Source organism: Stomoxys calcitrans, chromosome 5 (assembly GCF_963082655.1).
Source record: "Stomoxys calcitrans chromosome 5, idStoCalc2.1, whole genome shotgun sequence".
In the NCBI taxonomy this organism is placed as follows: domain Eukaryota; kingdom Metazoa; phylum Arthropoda; class Insecta; order Diptera; family Muscidae; genus Stomoxys; species Stomoxys calcitrans.
The window spans coordinates 158,559,542-158,582,460 of NC_081556.1; the positions used below are offsets into that span (position 1 = coordinate 158,559,542).

General features: G+C 35.2%; 1 protein-coding gene across 1 annotated transcript; it reads left to right on the top strand.

Moving 5' to 3' along the window:
- The first annotated feature begins 144 nt into the window (after positions 1-144).
- Positions 145-22,919, top strand: LOC106095953 (tubulointerstitial nephritis antigen-like). Its single transcript, XM_013263412.2, has 6 exons — positions 145-334; positions 20,497-20,739; positions 20,808-21,263; positions 21,337-21,520; positions 21,583-21,928; positions 21,995-22,919. Exons 2-6 carry the CDS (start codon positions 20,553-20,555, stop codon positions 22,148-22,150), a joined length of 1,329 nt encoding a protein of 442 aa, XP_013118866.2. The 5' UTR covers positions 145-334; positions 20,497-20,552; the 3' UTR covers positions 22,151-22,919.

Genomic DNA, 22,919 nt, shown 5'->3' on the forward strand with positions numbered 1-22,919 from the left:
TGGGCTAAGTGTTGAGCATTGAGTGGGGGGGGGGAGGTGCTGTGTGTTTTCGCGTTGTTTGGCCAAAAGAAAAAAAAACAGTCGCCGCAGCAGCAGCAACAGCAACAATAGCAGTGTCAGAAAGTTTTGTTGTGTAGCGAATTTATCTGTGAATTCAGTTGACACCGAGCCGTGATCGCGAAATATCATTCTTCTTGTGCAGCGTTTCGTTAAGACAAATCAAAGTCGCAGGATAACTGCTGTCCTCATTTTCGAATAAAAAAGGACGAAATCTTAGTCGAAAGTGAAATAAAAGAATCTTATAGAAAACGGTTTATTACAACAAAAATAAAACGTAAATATCTCCAAAGTGATTTTGAAACTGTGTTTATTTATAGAATTTATGGAATAATTTCTTATTTTAAAAACTTGTGAATTAATTCAATAACTTTGTATGTAATAACTTCCCGCGCATTTTTATCGTAATTTTTTGAGTTTTTTCTATACAAACTATGAACTACATATAATAAGAATTATTTTGAAAAACAATGCGTGAAAATCTATAACATAAACAATCATCAGTGTCAGGGATAAGAAAATTAAAAAATTCTCACCTTCATTCAAATAACCATCAAATACATTGTCGAAATTGAAAAATGATTATTTTATTATGTTCAAGTATGGTGTGAATGACGTGTTCCTGAAAAACTTTACAAATATTAATGTCATGTTTGCCACACTGAAAAAAAAATTGCAACTTAAGTGGCAACTTGTATGCAAGATGACTTGAATGGTTATGGAACACTTATTATGGAATCCTTTAGATATGTAATACAAAAGATTCAATTTGCAACGAACTCATCCTTACACAAAATGTTTCTTAGGAATATTTTTCTAAGCAAATCTAAAACAAAAAATGAATTCGCACATTTTAATGCATATATGTCATTTTAAATGGAAAGACAATAAAAAAATATTCTTCATTGAAAAAATTGAATTGAAAGAAATTGGTTTCAAGAAAAAAAACTGAAACAAAAACATCATGTTGAATTTGTCATTACTTAATCATTTTCATTACTTGTATATATTTTAACCAAAGCTGCTTAACTTTAGTAAACACTGTTTGCTGTAAACAACAAACTTAGATTTCTTGATGTACTAAAAAACTACTTCATGAATATTTTAAATACCTGATCAGATTCCACCTGTCCAATTTTTCATTCTCAGTATATATAATTTTTATGCTTTGAAAGTAATTTGAGCAGATTATTATCTCTTCTGTTTCTTTTCTCTCCACAAAATTGTTGTTGAAAGCAAAATGGCATGTAATCAAAAAATTACCCAACTATTGTCTGTTTGCCTATTCACCCAAACTTAAGCTGATTTATTTATTTTACTTTAAAGCAAATTTGAACTACAAATTTCCTGTGTTATATTTTTTATTTACTTTGTCAATATTACCTTGAGTTCTTACATCAGTTGTTTGCGTTTTAAAATCTGTCACAGGTGAAAAACTATTCCTCAATAACTTGACAAAAAAGTTCTTTGAAACATTATTGTATTACAATATTTTGAAACGTTTGTCATATTTACATTTGATATCCATAAATACAAGCAACAAGCTGAGCCCACTTTTAGAAATCGGAAATTAAAAAACTTCAAATTATATATATATAACCCAAATTTAAAAAAAAAAAACCAAAATCTGTGCTTTGCAATGCAAATGCACAGGGGCAAACTTCTCTCATATCAATGAGTGCTGTCCGATTCAAGTTCAATGATAAGGGACCTCCATTTTATAGCCCAGTCCGAAAGGCGTGCCGCAGTGCGACACCTCTTTGTAGAAAATTTTTACATGGCTGCCACACCAAATGGTACAGTACGTCCCAAATGTCGCCAGCATTGGGAGGGAATAACCACCACTGAAAATATTCATGATGTCCATAAAAAAATGTATGTTGAATGTTTCCAAAGTACTATAGTCATGTATTATCTAACAACTTGCCTCATTATTGAGCAAATAAAAGAAATAAAAATTTACCTATATATGGTCTTGTAAATTGAGATCATGTTCTCAATTCTCGCAAGCCTTAATTCAAGAAAATAATTCGGCAAAAGAATTGACCTAAATGGAAGCTTCATATAGCTTATGTTCCCATGTTGGCATCTCGGAAGCTGAGTTGGTAGCATGCTGTGATTACCAGTGTGAAGGACGAGAATTCGATGCTATCCAGAGGCTTTAGTCTGTCACAATGAACTAAACATTTCCCATAAGAAATTTTGGTGATGGGTGCATCGATTTGAGCGAACAGAAATCTGGTGGTAAAAAATATGGGTCAAGAAACTTTAGAATGCAGACCGATCGTGACAATATGCATGTGAAGTGAAAGAAGGTTATTGAGGGTTTCCTATTATTTAAAAAAAAATGGGACAAAGATTCATTAGATTGACTAGAAAGAATGGAACCCAAAATTAAGGTCTTTGTGAGTTGAGAACGAATATGATATGAGACAATATGGAAACCATTGAGAATAGAGGCCGTTTCTTACTTCAAAATTTGAGGTCAAGCGTAGGGGAGCCCCTCACACTCAAGCCTCTGTTGTAGGCCCTAGGGAGCTGTGTAATTTAAAAACCTTTAATGAGGTAATTAAGGGACTCAAAAAAGTTTACGTGTCTGTCAATAATATTTGAGGTCAAGTGGCTTTGAGTCAGCTCCAACACCCTATTCCAATCAATAGGACATGGGGCCAAAATTAAAACCATTTAAAGCCATTAATCTGACATCCCACTTAAGATATATAAATCGATTTGTAGAATATGGGAAATTAGGCGAACATTACAAATCTGACATCTTAGTTATGGGTAAAATGACTTTTTGTGCGTAATTGACAGATTTTTTTTCTGAAGAAAATTGTCTATATTTTGGTTTTGTTGCAAAAGTTTAAATATATGTGCTTATGTATATAGCTGAAAGCCTATCCAGTCCGCAAAGGAGGTCCTTATCTGAAACAATTTTGATGAAGTTTAGCACAGCTTTCTGTTTGGGTAATAAAGCCATTCGAACCAAATTTATTCCAGATGGATTGATAATCGAAGATACTGCTGTTAATAGGGTGGTATATATGGGAGCTTTATTTACATCTAATGTTCACCATAATCAGTTGTTTTTATCCTTGAGCCAACAAAGTGGAGAAAGGTTGTGGAAATTCACGTGACGATTTGATAAAAATGCGAGCTGTTTCAGTTCTGTCTATGACCATTGATTTTTCGATCACGAATTTCTGTTTTTGTGACTTTTCAAAATCTATCTTCCCTTCTAATGAAATTCTCATGGTCGAATAGGTCGTCTCCCTTAGGAGAAAGGTAACTTTAGAAGACTTAATATGATAACACTAGTGATTCTTGTACTCCAATTATTGTTTGCACATTTGTGAAAAAGTTTTCTTTTTATACCCAACGCGCCTACTGTGGTACAGGGTATTATATCTAAGTGCATTTGTTTGTAACAACCAGAAGGAAGAGAAATGGTCCCATTTAAAATTATACGGATCGACTCAGAATCACATTTCTGTTCAAATAAACTATGTCCATCTGTCTGTCCATATTGATTTGTGTACAAATTACAATCCGCAATTTCCATCTAAAAATCTCCAATGCGGCACACGAATCCTATAAAACTTTGAAAGAAATCGTTTCAAATTTGGATATAGCTTCCATATATACAAATGTTCTTCCAATTTGAGCTAATGTTCCAAAAATGTGGTCACTTTTTAATCGATCTGCAGAAAATTATGAATCTTGACATTACTGGTGAATTTCATAAAAATCGATACACATTTAGATATAGCTCCTATATGCATGTATTTATCGGACGTCAGCATCTTTGTTCAACAATCATCTCAAAATTTTGCACAGTACGAGTATCTTTTATTGTGATTTCTACGATGTACAATAAAGATTTTGCTTAAAATCGTTTTGAATTTATCTATACACCGAAAGAAAAGTTGATACCGTATGGTATTGATAGTAAATCAACCCCATGAATAAATACCACAACAATACCGTATGATATCTGCAATGCTTCACATAATCCATGCGGATTTGTTTTGGTATTACTATACTATCAATACCGTTTGTATCAATTGTTCATTCGGTGTAGCATCCACCTAATATGTCCGTCATAAGTCCACTAGATAAACTATCCAGACGAAATTTCACTTCTGCCATTTTTTTATGACTGTTCATATTTTGGTGAATCAAACTTAGTTGAGATCAACAACAAGTTCCGATATATCAACCGATGTTTGTTCCGATATATCAACCGATGTTTGTGATTTGCCCAAAAACATCTGCCGAAGTACATCAAAATCGATTCAGAACTAGATATGACATCCATGTAAGGATATTGTCTGGTTTACATTTAAATGATTACTGAATATATTGTAGTCAGCACCACTCGACTTTTGGCCCACATTTCAGTTGCAGCAGTTGATTATAAAAGAAAAAAATACAGTCAAAACACACCTTCCCCCAAAAAATATATATATATCTATATTTGTGTCTGATCACTTTTAGCTTTTTTCATGGATTTGATTCATACTTGTGACACATTTCAATAAAATTCTATTAGTCAATAGATTCCAACTACTACTGTTCTCCACAGCACCGCACTGTAGTGTGTGTGTGTGTGTGTGTGTGTGCTGCATTGGACATTCTACCCACTTGAGAACATGAAAAGCAAACACCATCGAATATATTTCCGTTACCCGATATGGTATCACTACTTTCGGTTTGATAACACATGTAATTGGTCTTGTGCCTATCGTGTGCGTTCCTTGAACTTGACAGCTATTGCGGATGGCCTCAAATTTCATTACGAATAATTGCGAAATGCAAGGGAAGAAGAATGACAAAACACACACACACAAGTATGTTTACCAAAAAAAAAAAAAACAATTTAGCAGCCTTTTTATTAAAGGTAGAAGGTGTGAAACACTGACGAATTCAAAATATTTTCAAAAATTAATGCGGCTGTTAACACTATTTCTTCGTTTGTCTGTCCGTCCGTCCGTCTGCCTGTGGTTTGTACTTTGGAATAGGATTGTCATTAATGCTGTAGTTTTGATTTGTTTTTTCTTTAGTCAGCATTTCTTAAATGTTTTATGCTGAAAAGTGTGAAAATTGTTATTATTTGGCGTTTTGTGTTGTTTTGACAACTACCCAAACTTTGGATGGTGGTTGCTCGCTTACCTTTGCACACCAAGATGTAATTAAAAACTTGAGGAGTAATCAGAAAATGAAGTGAGGGACTTTAAAACACTAAAATCAAATGAAATTTGAGTGGGCGCTCGTAGCAGAATCACCGACGCCGCCACAACAGCTCGCTTCAGGTCCCCCATAAATATTGTCGCTCAAATTGAACCGTAAAACTGTCTGTGCCATGCGGTTGCCATTAAACTGAGCATGAAAAGGAAGCTTCAACACCACAGCAGCCAGCAAATCAGCCAAGCAGGCGGGCAGCCATCCATCCATCCAACCGCGGAACCAATCTCCCAACTGTGATCTGCCTCACATCTTGGTTTTTTTTCCTGTTTGAAATACTTTGGGCTTATGATGCAAATTTTGACCACAAAAACTTCCAGTCCGTCAGTCTGTTGTTGGGACGCATACAGATGTTTATTTTTTTTAGAGTCAGTGTTCGCTCAGCTGAAGATGATCTTTTTTGTTTTTAGGTAATCGCATGGCCCCATGATCGACGTTTAGACAACACAGGAGCAGCAAACGCAGTTAGTTAACGGTTCTGGTTTCGCCCCATGGTGTTATCAGAATCTTGATATCTACTCAATTTGCAAACAGAATGGCCAAAAATAAACAAAAACAGAGGCAAACTGACAACTTGACTGAGTCTATTGGAGTTAAAATAAAAACAGCAAAGACGCACACCATTTCCCACAATAATTATGGCGACAATGAAAATAACCACCATCAGAGCGCAACAGAAATTTATTTGCGGCTTGAAAGTCATTTGTGGTGGTCAATGTTCTAAAAGGCCCATCTAGTATTGTTTTTTCTCTTCTGCTCATTTGTTTGATTTCTTTATGTGGCAATCATTTTAGCCAAAAAATAATATAAATCTTGTACGACACGAGTTTTTTAGCCTCATTGTTGTTGATTTTGTGGTTTGGGATGAACGACACCTGTGGTGGCCCGGTGGTGGCCACATGACGATGTTGTTCACCGGGGCACATGGCAATGGGCCAGCGGGCAAATGTGAAACAAAAAAGCCAAGCAAAGCCCCGTTCATCGTTGATGTGGTTGTGGCGAAAAAACTATAACCACAAAATAAACTCAAATAGCCACAGGGAATCAAATGACCAAAAAATATTTGATTATCTTCGAATAGGTAGGCAGCAGTGACGCTGGTTTCGAGATCCCATTCTAATGAAGGGGGAGTTTGGCTACTTAACACCAGCCTAAACGCCTATGTTAAGCATTCAAAATTATTATTCTAATTAAATGAAGATGTCGGATATTGGGTCTAGATACGATTTGTCAACCCATCAATAAACCGGTCCAATTAAATCGCCCAGTAAGGCCATCCAACTGAAGCCAGTGACTTTGGGTTTGTTACATTGAAATGTTTCACATGATTGCTAGACTCAACAGACATTTCCAATGTGCGGACTTCCTGGAGTGGAGTAAAGCTGTTACATAGACAGAACAATGCCAAGTAATACCATGATAACGGCCCATTTTGTACCACCCAGTCAGCATGAGATCATCTGAAGTTGTGTGCTAATTTCGAACATGAGCGGATTATCAGAGAAGCTTCCATTCTTTTCCAAAGCCATGTAATGTTGCGTGTTTTTGCCAAAAATGCCCATCATAATTTTACAAGTTTTTCGGTGCTTTTTTTCCAAATTCATTTTTAATTTTTGAAAGCCAGAGAGAGAGAGAGGCCTTTGTTGTAAAACATAAATGAGAATTTATTAGAACTAATTTAAAGAATTTTTACATTCATAGTTTTATGGCTTAAAGCCTTTCAAGAATTATGGCAGGCGGTCATGTAAACAATACCTTTTTCATAGTACCCCATGTGGGGTTATTACTATGAAAAAGATGAGCGATTTACAATCCCAGTTACAAAACTAATTAGCGAACCCCCCAACTGTGTATGTGCTCATATAAAGCAAAAAAGATTTAGATTTAAATTTATATTTATATGTTTTATGTACAGGTAAACAATTTTAATTGAAAAAATTGATTTAACATTCAAATGTGTGAGATCATTTTTAAATGGTTTCCTAATTTTAAAAGCAATGGCTCTTACAAATCTGTAGACTACAAATAAGCTAGATTTTGATTACCGATTAAACCCAACTGCAAGAGAATTATAGCGGGAAAGATCAGATTACAAGCGTTTCCTTGTATGATAGTGAGACCTACTGTTTATGCCGATTCCGAACGGCTTGTCACTGAAAAGTGACACCTCTTGGTTGAGAAGTTGTACATGGCTGAAATACTCACAAATGTTGCCAGCATTAGGTGTGGGGATGACCACCGCTGAAAAATGTTTTAATGTGTTATCGCGGGCAGGATTTGAACCCGGGCGTTTGAGCACAATAGGAGGGCATGCTAACCTATGCACCACGGTGGCTCCCCATTAACTTGATGTAGCTCGTGCATATATAGTGAAAAAGTCATTCAAAGAAATTGACAGATGCGATCCATTGCGGAGGGTATATAAGATTCGGCCCGGCCGAACTTACCACGCTTTTACTTGTTTTTGTCTCATATTACCCCGTTAAAACCTAATGAAAAAAGTGTTTAGTATATGATTTCTAACGTGCTCATTTCGAAACAGTTGTATGATACCTAAATTCAACCGCCCAGTATGGATAAAATAAACAAGTAAAAGAGTGCTTAGTTAGGCCGGGCCGAATCTTGGGAACCCACCACCATGAATTCTGCTATAATTTTATACAAAATAAGTTTAGTTCAAGGGCATAAGTTTATGTTTTTTTTTTGGACCGCACTTGGCACATTTGTTGGAAGTCATAACAGAACGAATGTGAAATATTTGAACTAAATCGGACGAAAATTGCAGCTTTCAGAAGCTAAAGATATCATATCGGGAGATCGGTTTACAGCGCATGGACAATTTTAGCAAAATCGGAAAAAAACGTTGCGGCTTGTAAAGACTCATTAAGTTGAATCGGTAGATATGTAGGTTTACATGGGAGCTATATCAAGTTACAGGCCGATTTAGACCGTTCTTCGCACAGTTGTGGGAAGTAGTAACCAAACAATACATGCTAAATTACAGCCAAGTTGGATAAAAATTGCGGCTAGTAAAGAGTCAAGAAGTCAAATCGGGAGATAGGTTTACATGGGAGCTATATCAGGTTACAAGCCGATTTAGACCGTTCTTCGCACAGTTGTTGGAAGTGGTAACAAAACACTACATGGGCAAAAATTACGGCTTGTAATGAATCAAGAAGTCAAATTGGGAGATCGGTTTATATGGGAGCTATATCAGGTTAAGAACCGAGTCGGACCGTACTCGGCACAGCTGTTGGAAATCATAACAGAACACCGCGCCAAATCGGACAGAAATCGCGTCTTTCAGGTGCCCAAGAAGTCAAATCGGAAGATTGGTTTATATGGGAGCTATATCTAAATCTGAACTAATATGACCCATTTGCCGCTCCAAAGACCTACATCAATATTAGGTATCTATGGAAAATTTTAGGCGGATAGCTCTACGTTCGACCGCTATCGTGATTTCGATAGACGGACATGGCGTTTACGAATCAGATCTTCGAGACGATCAAGAATAAATATACTTTATAGGGGTATATTTCGAGGTGTTACAAACGGAATGACAAGATTAGTATACCCCATCCTATGATGGAAGGTATACAAACTATTATTATTGATTGGCATCATTCATATTATCATTATTCATAAATACTTTTTACATCAACTTTTGCCTCTTCTAGTAGAAACCTTTTTTTTTATAAACCTTGTTGTGTTACCCGTTGTTTGGGGGATGGGGCATTCCTAGCATTTTCTTAGGTGTAAAATTGTCATTCGACTGCCAATTTTTTTCCAGTTGATCAACATGTCCGGTTGGGGTGTTTATGGAGAAGTTTAATTATACTCTAGGAATATAAACAACATTTCGATTAACTTGGTTCTTTATCTCCGAGATACTTGTATCGATACATTCCTTCATAAAATTTGCCGTTTTAGCAAAAAAAACTCTGGTATATCATCCAGTAAAACGAATTTGATGCGAAATTTGATCAAAACATGTAGAATATCTTGTTTGATGAGATGATTATGACTACTATAAAATGGACTTAATTTTCGAAAGACATTTCTCAAAATAAACGAGCTACGGTAAAAGATATTTGTCAACATGTTTTTAAAGCTCTAGGGAGCTGTTCTTGAATATATTTTAGCTAAGATTTATCACCTTTTTTAAATTTTAATTTTGTCTAGTTTTAAGAAATTCTTGCCTTGCTAAACATTTCTCAAAATAATTTGTAGCAACCACAGGTATATTTACTAGGAAAGTATCTTCTATTTATACCCTACACCACTACTGTGGTATAAGGTATTATAACTTAGTGCATTTGTTTGTAACACCCCGAAGGAAGGAAGATAGACCCATTGATAAGTAGAAAGATCGACTCAGAATCACTTTCTGATTCGATTTAGCTATGTCCGTCTGTCTGTCCGCCTCTCCATTATGTACAAAGTAAAGGCCACAATTTTTTTCCGATCTTTTTAAAATTTGATACATGCATGTTTTTTGGCCTAGAGACGAAGCTTAGTGAAATTAGAAAAAATCGGTTGAGATTTGGATATAGCTCCCATATATATGTTCGTCAGATTTTTATACCCTCCACCATAGGATGGGGGTTTACTAATTCCGTCATTCTGTTTGTAACTACTCGAAATATTCGTCTGAGACACCATAAAGTACATATATTCATGATCGTCGTGACATTTTATGTCGATCTAGCCATGTCCGCTCGTCTGTCCGTCCGTCCGTCTGTCTGTCGAAAGCACGTTTACTTCCGAAGGAGTAAAGCTTGCCGCTTGATATTTTGTACAAATACTTCTTATTAGTGTAGGTCGGTTGGGATTGTAAATGGGCCAAATCGGTCCATGTTTTGATATAGCTGCCATATAAACCGATCTTGGGTCTTGACTTCTTGAGCCTCTAGAGGGCGCAATTCTTATCCGATTGGAATGAAATTTTGCACGACTTCTTTTGTTATGATATCCAACAATTGTGCTAAGTATGCCGCAAATCGGTCCATTACCTGATATAGCTGCTATATAAACCGATCTTGGGTCTTGACATCTTCTAGGGCCTTCTAGAGGGCGAAATTATTATCCGATTGGACTGAATTTTTGCACGTAGTGTTTTGCTATCACTTCAAACAACCAAGCTAAGTATGGCGCAAATCGGTCCATTACCTGATATAGCTGCTATATAAACCGATCTTGGGTCTTGACTTCTTGAGCTTCTAGAGGGCGCAATTATTATCCGATTGGACTGAATTTTTGCACGTGGTGTTTTGGTATCACTTCAAACAACTAAGCTAAGTATGGTTCAAATGGGTTAATAATCTGGTGTAGCTGTCATATAAACCGATCTTGGGTCTAGACTTCTTGAGCCTCTAGAGGGCGCAATTTTCGTCCGATTTGACTGAAATTTTGCACGTGGTGTTTTGGTATCACTTCCAACAACTATGCTGAGTATGGTTTAGATCGGTCCATAATCTGATATAGCTGCCATATAAACGGATCTGGAATCTTGACTTCTTGAGCCTATATAGGACGCAATTCTTATCCGATTTGGCTGAAACTTTGCAAGAAGTGGTTTGTTATGACTTCCAACAACTTTGTCAAATATGGTTTTAGTTGGTCCATAACCTGATATAGCTGCCATATAAATTGATCTGGGATCCTGACTTCTTGAGCCTCTATAGGTCGCAATCATTATCCAATTTGCCTAAAATTTGGTACAACGACTTCTCTCATGACCCTCAACATACGTGTAAATTATGGTCTGAATAGAACAATAGCCTGATTTAGCTCCCATATAAACCAATCTCCCTATTTTATTTCTTGGGCCCCTAAAGGACGCAATTTTTATTCGAATTAGCTGAAATTTTGCAATTCTTTTCTTTTATTATATGTTGGCCTAAAAAGAGATACCGGGAAAAGAACTCTACAAATGCGATCCATGCGATATATAAGATTCGGCCCTGCCGAACTTGGCACGCTTTTACTTGTTTTGCAATAATGTAGTCATTTGTCAACCGTAGTTATTACAGCTGGAACATATATGTCTTTTTGGAAATTTGATACCGATTGTTTAATAACCCAAACATCCGCCGAGGTCCATCAGAATTGAATATAGCTCCCACATTGTACTTATAGGGTAGGTGTAGGATATTATAAAGTCGGCATTGCCCGACTTTTGCCCTTCCATATGGGTTTTGAGGTTGATTTCTTGCAGATTTTTTTTTTTCGAATATATATTCAAAAATACAACATACATAAATTAAAATTAATTTAAATAGGCCTTTTTGCTTGATACTCCTATACCAGTGGTGTTGTGGAGGTAAACATTTGCTCTGGCACATGCTATTTGCTTGGGAAAATTTATTAGTTGGCGCAAATTTAAATATCACCAATATCAGGGAAAACAACAAATAGTTTATTTATAAATAAAAACCAATTGCGGAGAAACAAGTCTATAAAACAATCTACCAACCAACATTGGGAAGGATCGATACACTTTCGAAATAGGCAAATTGAAATGTATTTTGTCTAATAATAACTTTCAAAGAGCAAACATGAATAGCAGTTGACGTCATTCCTTTTTTTTGCTGTCTAAGAAGTATGAATTGTTTACAATAATTTTAGGCTAAATTTGCATAAATTTGTGAACAGCAAACCTTTTGTTTTTTTTAATCAGGAAAGTTCGCATTCCGGTTTGTTAAGCTGGCATTTATGAGATTTAAAATGCGATCATTTATAAGAATCCACAACTACCTCCCTGCCTTCACCCATGGCCACTCGGGCAGCTAGAAATATTAAGCACTGAATTAAGTTCTGGGTGTCTGTCTGCCTGCCATATTTATGCTGTTGACTGACCACCCGAAATTATTTTGTCTTCTAATCGAAGCTTCTACCACCACATTCACCCAAAAGAAAGGAGCAGGCAAAGACAAAAGTTATCAAAATAATCATAATCGTAATAATAACAATGCTTGACTAGGTTCCTTCTTAAGAAAATGTTTTTGTTTTGCTTTAAATTTATTTTAGCCCATTTGTTTATCAAGCATTTTTTAGCTTAACAATATCAGCTCTTATGGTGGGTTTTATGTTGTTTTTGCTGCTTCTGCTGTGGCTGCCTCCGTTTTTTTGGCTATTATTTTGGCTATTAGTTTTAAAAAGAGGTGTGTGATTCAACTAGAACAACATGTTTGAATCACTTCGACTCAAAAGAAAAGAAATTTAAATGTAAATGAACGGAGACGCATAACAATAAAGACCATTTATTGACACAAAGTCATTAAAATATAGATACTCTAGCCATTCTTTTGGCACAAATTTCTTTATTAATTATTCATAGATCGCTCTGCACTCACGATCTCGTTTACAAGTTTTGACTTTTATCGTCGGCCGCTTTTTATTTATGATGTCTAATGCGGTTTGAACAGTTTTTGTTTAAAAGGTGCTGCAAATTGTTCTCATTTTGCGGTTATTGTCATGTACTAACTGCTACACTGTGCTTAAGAATTTTCGGTAGAAAGTTAAAATAAAGAAATAAAACAATTGATAAAAAATTGATTGGATTATAATTTTTAAATATTAACCAAAAAAAAAAACTTTAAGGAACGTTTCCAAAAAAATAAATTTATACACATTTCATATAGTGTTTTTTTTACATCTTATATATAAAATTCAATTGTTTGTTTGTTCCGTATAGACTCACAAACGGCTAAACCGGTCTGGAAGGAAATAAAGGCTATATAATTTTTTGATATCGGAAGGGGGGGCGGATCCTCCCCCTTACCCCAAAAGTACTACCCAAAAATAAAAGTTAACCGATCGGGACAATATGGGATTCAAATGAAAGGTATTCAAGAGTAGACTACGAATTTCATAATAAAAGTTGGGTCCAAGTTCTTGGGGGGTCACCCCAGCCCCAAAACACCCCATAAAATAGGTTTAATTGGCGATCTTGACAATATGGGACTCAAATTAATGGTATTCGGGAGTAGATTACGAATATAGTCAGGAAATAGGAAAAGGCTTTATAATTTATTGATAACGGAAGGGGGCGGATCCTCCACCGTTACCCCAAAAACATCACCCAAAATCTAAAGTGGACCGATAAGGACAATATGGGTATCAAATGAAAAGTATGCGGGATATATAACGAATCTGGCACACAAATTAATCTCGAAGTATAGAAGGTCACCCCACCCCCACAAAAACGCCCAAAATGGGCACATTAGGCAATCAAAACCCAAAATCAAAAGTGGACCGATCGGTACAATATAGGTATCAAATGAAAGGTATTGGAGAGTAGAATACGAATATGGTATTAAAAGTAGAGTCTAAGTCCCCATCGGGCCGCCCCAACCCCAAAACTCCCCCCAACCAGACTTATTGGACGTTCATTTCAATATGATGCCCAAATGAAAGGTATTTGGGAGTAGATTTCGAATCTGGCATACAAAATCAGATTGAAGTATAGGGAGTCACGTCAACCCTCAAAAACGCCACTAGACCAATTATGACCATATGATACTTGGCTGAACCGATTTTCTTAAAATTTTCATAGATTGTGTAGGTTTGTTTGTAAGGAAACATAGGTTATATAATTTTTAGATATCGGGAGGAGGCGGACCCTCCCCCTAACCTCAAAAACGCCACCAATATCCAAAAGTGGTCCGATGGGCACAATAGGGGTATCAAATGAAAGGTATTGGAGACCAGAAAACGAATATGGTATTAAAATTTGGATTCAAGTACCCAGCGGAGCCCGCCGCCCCAAAACTCCTCTAAACCGATATATTCGTAGTTCATGTCAATATGGGACTCAAATGAAAAGTATTAGGCAGTAGATTACAAATATGGCATAAAACATTAGGTCCAAGTAATGGGAGATCGCCCACCCCCAAATGGGCATATTAGCCTACCATGACTATAGGGGACTGAACGGTATTAGGGAGTAAATTACCAATATCATATTAAAATTTGCGTTCAAGTCTAGGTGGCCTTTTCCTCCTTAAGATACGTTGATTATTTGACCCATTATGACAATATGGGACTCAAATTAAAGGCTTTTGAGAGTAGAAAACGAATTTGATATCCAATTTTGGAGCCAAGTGTTTTAGGGTACGCCCTAAAGCACGAATTTGATATCCATATTTGAGTCGAAATATCTGAGATGCCATCCTTCTCCTAATGAGAACATTACCACCAGGAACCGAGAAGGGGCAAATTCTCACACATCAATGAGAGCTTTCCGATTCAAGTTTAAACTCAATGATAAGGGACCTCTTTTTTATAGCCCAGTCCGAACGGCATCCCGCAGTGCGACACCTGTTTGGGGAAAATTTTTTAAATGACCATGCATTGCATTGTACCTGGCAAATGTCGCCAACATTAAGAGGGGATAAACACCGCTTGTCCGATGTTCTCGCCAGGATTCGAAGCCGTTCAGCGTCATAGGCTACAGTGGCACGAAATCGATATCCGCATTCAGGGCGAAGTGTCCCCAACCTAAAAACATATTAGATAGTTAAAAAGGCCCGGTTCGGCTAGTTATTTTTTATTATTCAGTTTTTTGCTAATTTTTTATATTTATTTATGATATTTTATTTTATATTTTTAAATTTTGTATTATTTTATTTTTTTAATATTATATTAATTCTATATTATTTTAAAATAATTATTTTATTTTACTTTATTTCATTCATTTCATTTTATTTTATTTTATTCTGTTTTATTTTATTTTATTTTATTTTATTTTGTTTTATTTTATTTTATTTTATTTTATTTTATTTTATTTTATTTTATTTTATTTTATTTTATTTTATTTTATTTTATTTTATTTTATTTTATTTTATTTTATTTTATTTTATTTTATTTTATTTTATTTTATTTTATTTTATTTTATTTTATTTTATTTTATTTTATTTTATTTAATTTTATTTTATTTTATTTTATTTCATTTTATTTAATTTATTTTATTTTATTTTATTTTATTTTATTTTATTTTATTTTATTTTATTTTATTTTATTTTATTTTATTTTATTTTATTTTACTTTATTTTATTTTACTTTATTTTATATTATTTTATTTCATTTTATTTTATTTTATTTTATTTTATTTTATTTTATTTTATTTTATTTTATTTTATTTTATTTTATTTTATTTTATTTTATTTTATTTTATTTTATTTTATTTTATTTTATTTTATTTTATTTTATTTTATTTTATTTTATTTTATTTTATTTTATTTTATTTTATTTTATTTTATTTTATTTTTATTTTATTTTATTTTATTTTATTTTATTTTACTTTTTTATTTATTTTTTTTCTTATTTTACGTTATTTATTTATTTTTTTTTTATTTTACGTTATTTATTTATTTTTTTTTTTATTTTATTTTATTTTAATTCATTTTATTTTGTTTTATTTTAATAATTTTTTATTTGTAGGCTCTGAGAGTAATCTTTGCAGGCGTTAAAATTGAAAAATTGATGTAGTTAAAATAGCTATTCATTCCATAGCAGTGGATGTATGATATAGATGTTAATTTAAAAACTGGAATTCGCACTTGCAATCCAAATATTTTGAAAACGAGATCTAAAATTTGAAGATAATGAATATTCTGAAACAAAATTTGCCTGAGCAAAACAAACAAAAGAGAAATAATTTAAAATTTAATTCAAAGGAACAAATAACATTTGAATCTTTAGGTATGCCATATAAATCTTATCCGAAACAAGCCATGAATTTGTGGTGTGATTTGATTATATATTCCACAATACAAAAGAGAACTTCTCATAGATCGAACTGTATTAACCATATATGTATGTATTAAATTGTTATTGAAATAGTTTGACATTGTTTGTGTGTGTGTTTTTGTTATGAATATTTTCCATCACTATATCAGACATTAATTAAGATATTTTCAAAGGTTTAATGTCAACTTAAACGGCAATTTAAATTGCAAAGGTGCATTGAATTACTTGGACGAATTCCTTATTTGTTTATTTTTGTTTTCGAAATGAAGAAAGTACCCAACGTACTTTTGTATATTTATTAAATCCACACATAATGAGTTCTACAACCATGACTGTATTTCAATGTTGTTCATTCCCTTTTTCAACTAATTAAGAATTGCTTTGAAAATGAATTGCCGTATGCTTTGAAAACGTAGAATAAATAAATGAAGAACTGTGTTTTTGTTTTCTTTCCGTTGTCTGTTGACAATTTTAGGTCATTCAAGCAAAGAAAATAAATAAATTTATAAAAATGGCAGTAAAAATATTTACAACGATTAATGTGCAGCCGGTATCTTATCAAGATGCTGTATAGATATATGCAAAAAGAATGAGATCAAACTTTTGTTTTTCATTGCTTAAGATTGCAGAGAATCTGCATTAACCTTTGATAATTTAATACCTGGTTAAAAAAATCCTTATGTTGCTTTCAAGAAATTTAGTATGTGTGAGGTGTTCTTTTAACCATTGAGGGAACAGGAATGTAAACCGATTGGCATACAAATTTTTTTCAGCAAAGTTTGCCATTTCATGATGAAAAGATAAAAAGAGCCAACAACGAGTGGTAATTATTAAAATTTACTACCGAAATTCGGAGTCAGTGGCCTCATCGTTTTCATCGAAAAATCATTTTCAGTGATAAGGCTTATTTCTGCAGACAGCAATCCACACGTATTCCATGAGTCATTATTGCATTCCGAAAAAATTAGGGTTCGGTGGGGTTTAAGAGGCGGCGGCGTCATTGGGCCGTACTTCTTCCGTGATGATGAAGACCGGCACGTTACTGTGAATCGGAATAACTACCGTTCAATGGTAACAGAATATCATAGGCTCCAATTGGAAAACAAGTTTAGAGAACGTGTTACTTCACGAAATGGTCCCGTTGATTAGCCGCTTAGATCGTGCGATTTTACGCCGTTAGACTATTTCCTGTGGGGCTACATCAAGTCTATGGTCTATGCCAACAAGCCACCGACAATTGATGAACTTCGTACGAATATCGAACGCCAAAATGCAGCAGTATCGGCCGATTTATGCTTGATTCTGCAAGCGTGCCCGCGGTGGCCATGCAAAAGAAATCGACTTCCATACATAACGGCATCGAACGTACTTTCACAGAAATAAAGAATTTCATTGATATCACAAACCTTTTTGTTTTATTTGAAAAAAAAAAATTTTGAAGCGCTCTTATTAAAAAACTCGATATAAATTAGGTTACTTATTGCCTATCATTGGGAGGTTTCTTTGGAGTGGCGCTGCCGCTCATGACACTTAGCACCAAGTTTATATGTAAGATACGCCCTCTACACCTAAATACATTTAATTTCAGTTCAATACTTTACACTCAACCAAAATTGTTATCCGAAACAGCAAAATGTTTGCCAAAACAGATGTTTTTGTCTGCTAAAAATGGGAAAACAGACAATACTGGTGTTCCAGCAAACATAGTGCTGCTGTATTAGCAAACATTTGGGTCAGCTAATTCAGCAAACAAAATCTGCTGTGTTAAGTATACAAATCTGCAGGAAAAAATTTTTAGGCAATTTTTATAGCCACCACCGAAGGATGGGGTATATTAATTTAGTCATTCCCTTTGCACAACATCGAAATATCCATTTCCGACCATATAAAGTATATATATTCTTGATCAGCGTAAAAATCTAAGACGATCGAGCTATGTCTGCCGTCTGTCTGTTGAAATCACGCTACAGTATTTAAAAATAGAGATATTGAGCTGAAACTTTGCACAGATCCTCCGAATTAGGGTCTTAGGCAAATAAAAGCCCCATTTATTGTCCGATTTTGCTAAATTTTGGAACAGTGAGTTGTATTAGGCCCTTCGACATCCTTCTTCAATTTGGCCCAGATGTGTTTAGATTTGGATATAGCTGCCTTATAGACCAATTTTTGATTTAAGGTTTTGGGCCCATAAAAGGCGCATTTATTGATACAGTGAGTTGTGTTAGGCCCGTCGACATCTTTCTTCAATTTGGCCCAGATCGGTTATGATTTGGAAATAGCTGCCATATAGACCGATCTGGTGATTTAAAGACTTGGGCCCATAAAAGGCGCATTTATAATCCGATTTCGCTTAAATTTGACACAGTGGCTAAGGTTAGGCTTTTCGACATCCGTGTTTTATATGGTTCAGATCGGTCTATATTGGGATAAAGCTGCCAAAAAGACCAATATTTTGTTCAACAAAATTGAACAGTGACTTCTATTTATTAGGCCACTCAATGTCCGTGCCGAATTTGGTCCAAATCAGACCTTATTTCGATATACCTGCTATGGGGGCATAAATTATGCATTTTTTTTTATCGGATTTGGACTAAAGTTGGTTTGCATATATACCCGAGATGGTAGGTATCCGCCCGGACGAAATTAATGCCTTTTTGCTGGTTTATGTTCGGTTGTTACTTGTTTGGATTACTTTAGGCATTTTTTTAGAATTGTTTTTAGAAATTTTGTTGGAAATGTTGCTGAGCTCGCTCGCATTTTTATGTCCTCCACCATAGGATGGGGGTATACTAATTTTGTCATTCTGTTTGTAACTCCTCAATCAATGATGTATATATATTATTGATCGACATGAAATTTTATGTCGATCTTGCCATGTCCGTCCGTCTGTCTGTTGAAAGCACGCTATCTTTCGAAGAAGTAAAGCTAGCCGCTTGAAATTTTGCAAGACTATTTCTTATTAGTGTAGGTCGGTTGGGAATGTAAATGGGCCGTATCGGTGCATGTTTTGGTATAGCTGCCATATAAACCGATCTTGGATCTTGACTTCTTGAGCTTCTAGCAGGCGTAATTATTATCCAATTTGGCTAAAATTTTGAACAAAAGATTCTCCCATAACCTCCAACGTGTCAAATACCACATAAACCGATCTCCCTATTTTACTTCTTGATCTTCTGGAGGGCGCAATTCCTATCCGATTTGGCTGAACTTTTGCTTGAGGTGTTTTGTTAACTGTGTTTAGTATGGTGCAAATCGGTACATTATCTGATATAGCTGTCATATAAACCGATCTGGGATCTTGACTTCTTGAGCCTCTAAAGGGTGCATTAACTATCCGATTTGGCTGAAATTTTATATAACTTTTTCTCCCATGACCTTCAACATAGCCTGAAACAGCACAACAGAGATACGGGAACAGAACACGAAAAATTTTATCCATGATCGAGGGTATATAAGATTCGGCCCGGCCGAACTTAGCACGCTTTTACTTGTGTATTATTACTCTACTAATTTGTACATGACATGACATGGCCTTTTGATTCTAAATTTAAAAAAAAAAAAAAAATGGTTGTGGAAAGTGTACATTTAGTGGTGATTATAAACATCCACTTAAAACACACATTTGATTTTTATTTTTTCTTTTAACATCCCCTCCATAATTAAGCAACAGTCGTTTTCAGCAGTAAGTCTGCTGCTCTGAAATTGCAGAACTATTGTTATAATAGCAGAACTTTTGCTATAATAGCAGCAAAATTAACTACTTATATGCAGCAGACAGTGTTTGCTATTATCAGCAAACTTGTCCCAAGGGTTGGATAAATCAAATCTGAAGTCGGCTCCCAAATACCTTTGCCATAAGTCCCATACTGTACGGATCGGATATTTGCTGAAGATGGGACAGCAGTAATTTTTGGTTTAAACAGCCAACAGTTCTGCTGTTTTCAAATGGAAACAAATTAAAAATAGTTGAAAATTAAATGAAATATGTAACAAATATATTAAAACATTTCAATACTACATCTCAACATTTATTTAAGTGGCATATAGGCAAAAATCGTATTTGGAACAGGATTCTAATAAAATCTGCTATTTTATTATTATGTTAAATTGTTAATTTAGTTTTATATACATTTTTATATTATTTAGTCGTAAAATGTAAGCGCAGACTATATGCAGTGGATGGTGATTTTTTAGTATAAATTTTTTTTTAAAACAACACTAAAACCCAGTGGCTGGTGGCAAGCAATATTTACTATGAAATTGTCACCCTTATCTCCCTAACTTAATAAAGTAAAACTTATATCTATTATATAAAGGTGCAGTTAAAAGCTTTTTTATGTTTAATTTACATTAGCTATTTAAGTGATATTTCGATACTTCCTCTACAAACGTTGAACTAATTGTGGTGTGGTGTTTGTTTCCCCTCCTATCTTCCAACAGATAAAATTGTTTTTGAAATATCTCCACACAGAAGGATTGATTGATTTTCTGTGAATATGGCCAAAAGTGGTATGCCAAGCCCAAGGCAGCTGACAGTGTGGGCAGCGTGCTTGTTCGCCTTGGTCGCTGTATCGCAGTGCTATTTCGATGAGACCTTGAGAAGGGATTTTCCAGGACCCTACTGCGCCCAGATCAAGAGATGCTGTAGCGACAGACAAGACAGCTGTTCAGTGCCTATATCAGGTGGGTCCACTTTTTGAAGGAACAAAAGTAGAGCACTTTTCTTAAGGTTTGCTTCCGATTACTTTCAGATACTCTATGCTACTGTGATGCTTTCTGTGATCGCGAGCGCTCTGCCGATTGCTGTCCCGATTATCGTTCATTCTGTATGAATGAACCAGATCCAATCATCAGCTGCCTGCACAATGGCATACACTTTAGTATTTACAACACGACTCGGGACAATTGCAACGAATGTCGTTGCACAGAGGGTGGTCATGTGGTGTGCGATAAGGATCTATGCTTGACCGATGAAGACTTGATTCACAATGTCAACTCGATACGTTCTCTGGGCTGGTCAGCTCGCAAATACAATGAATGGTGGGGCCACAAGTACTCCGAGGGTCTGGTGAAGCGTTTGGGCACCAAAGAACCCACCTATCGTGTCAAGGCCATGATTGGTCTACACAACAAAGCTGATCATTTGCCCAGAAACTTCAATGCCGTTGACAAGTGGTCCGAATACATTTCCGATGTACCAGATCAAGGTAAGGGTTGGGGGTTGGGCATTGGGCATTGGGCCAAATACATTTTCATAATTTTTGCATTCCTGTTTTTAAGGCTGGTGCGGTTCCTCTTGGGTCATTTCTACCTCCTCGGTGGCTTCCGATCGTTATGCTATTCAAAGTCAAGGCAAGGAAGTGATACAGCTCTCACCCCAAAACATTTTGTCCTGCACCAGGAAACAACAAGGCTGTGATGGTGGTCATTTGGATGCTGCCTGGCGTTATCTTCACAAACAAGGGTAGGCAAGAATGATCTTAAGTCAATGCGTTCCTTCTAAATTCCCCCTGCAATTTTTTACAGTGTATTGGATGAAAATTGCTATCCCTATGTTGGATATCGTGAAACATGCAAAGTTTATCACAAAAAACGTTCTCTATCATCCTATGGTTGCCGGCCAGCACCTGGAGTCGATCGCGATGAGTTCTACACAGTGGGCCCCGCCTACTCCATCAGAAACGAGACTGATATAATGGCAGAAATTTACAACTCGGGACCTGTGCAGGCCACCATGCGCATCTACAGAGATTTCTTCTCGTACTCGGGCGGTGTGTATCGCCACAGTGCTGCCAGCCGCAGCAGTCCCACCGGATTCCACTCAGTCAAATTGGTTGGCTGGGGTGAAGAGCATGATGGTCTCAAATACTGGGTAAGTTGAAGCATGAAATTTGAGTAGGAAGCGCTTATTTAGTCTACACTTTTACTTCATACCTAGATTGCGGCCAACTCCTGGGGTCCTTGGTGGGGTGAGCACGGCTACTTCCGTATTTTGCGCGGCAGCAATGAGTGCGACATTGAAGACTATGTGCTGGCTGCTTGGCCCAATGTCTACAACTACTTCAAAACTTCCAGTTTTACCAATAAATATTAGGACTACCATAATTAACCAACGACAAAGAGACCTCAGCCAAATTAAGCAACGCCAATTAAATCTCGTTACTTTTCCATAAGTTTAGTGTCGTTCTCTTTTGAAAACAAAACGAATCTTATACTACTTTTAAACTTAAGTCTAGATTTTAGTCCAAGCACCTCCGTGAATACTCGGGACGACACACGATGACTTGGTCCACGCTCCCTCAATGTCTTTGTAACGGAATGCGAACATAACAAAACAGTAAAGTATTTATAGCTTTGTTCTTTTTGTAATATTAAGATTTACTTTTATTATTTTTTTTGATAAGTTAGTTTTTTTTTGATTTTATTTATAACATAAAATTTTTTTATTTTTGTATTTGTTATTGTCAAACCTAAAACTGCCCCCTATTCCCTTCAGTCGGAGAGGAAGGCAATTCTGCCAGTTTTGCTGTTCATTTAGTTTGATGTAGCCTCCTGGCAAAGTCTTTGGAACTCTCTCTCTGCCTTTTATCTTAACTGCCAATAATTCCCTTATTAATAAAATAAAATACAAAATTCTTCCCTTATTTTAATAGACTTTTCAAATTGTGCATCCCAAAATTGCATGTTAACACCAACATCTAGTTTAGCAAGTCCCTCAAATTGTATAAGATTGTAAAACTATTAATAATAACTAAAATAATATTTAATATGTATTATGATACAAAATTTAATAATGTATACACATTTACACATAACTTATGTACAAAATCAAATAAAAAAACAAAAACATGAAAACACTAAAA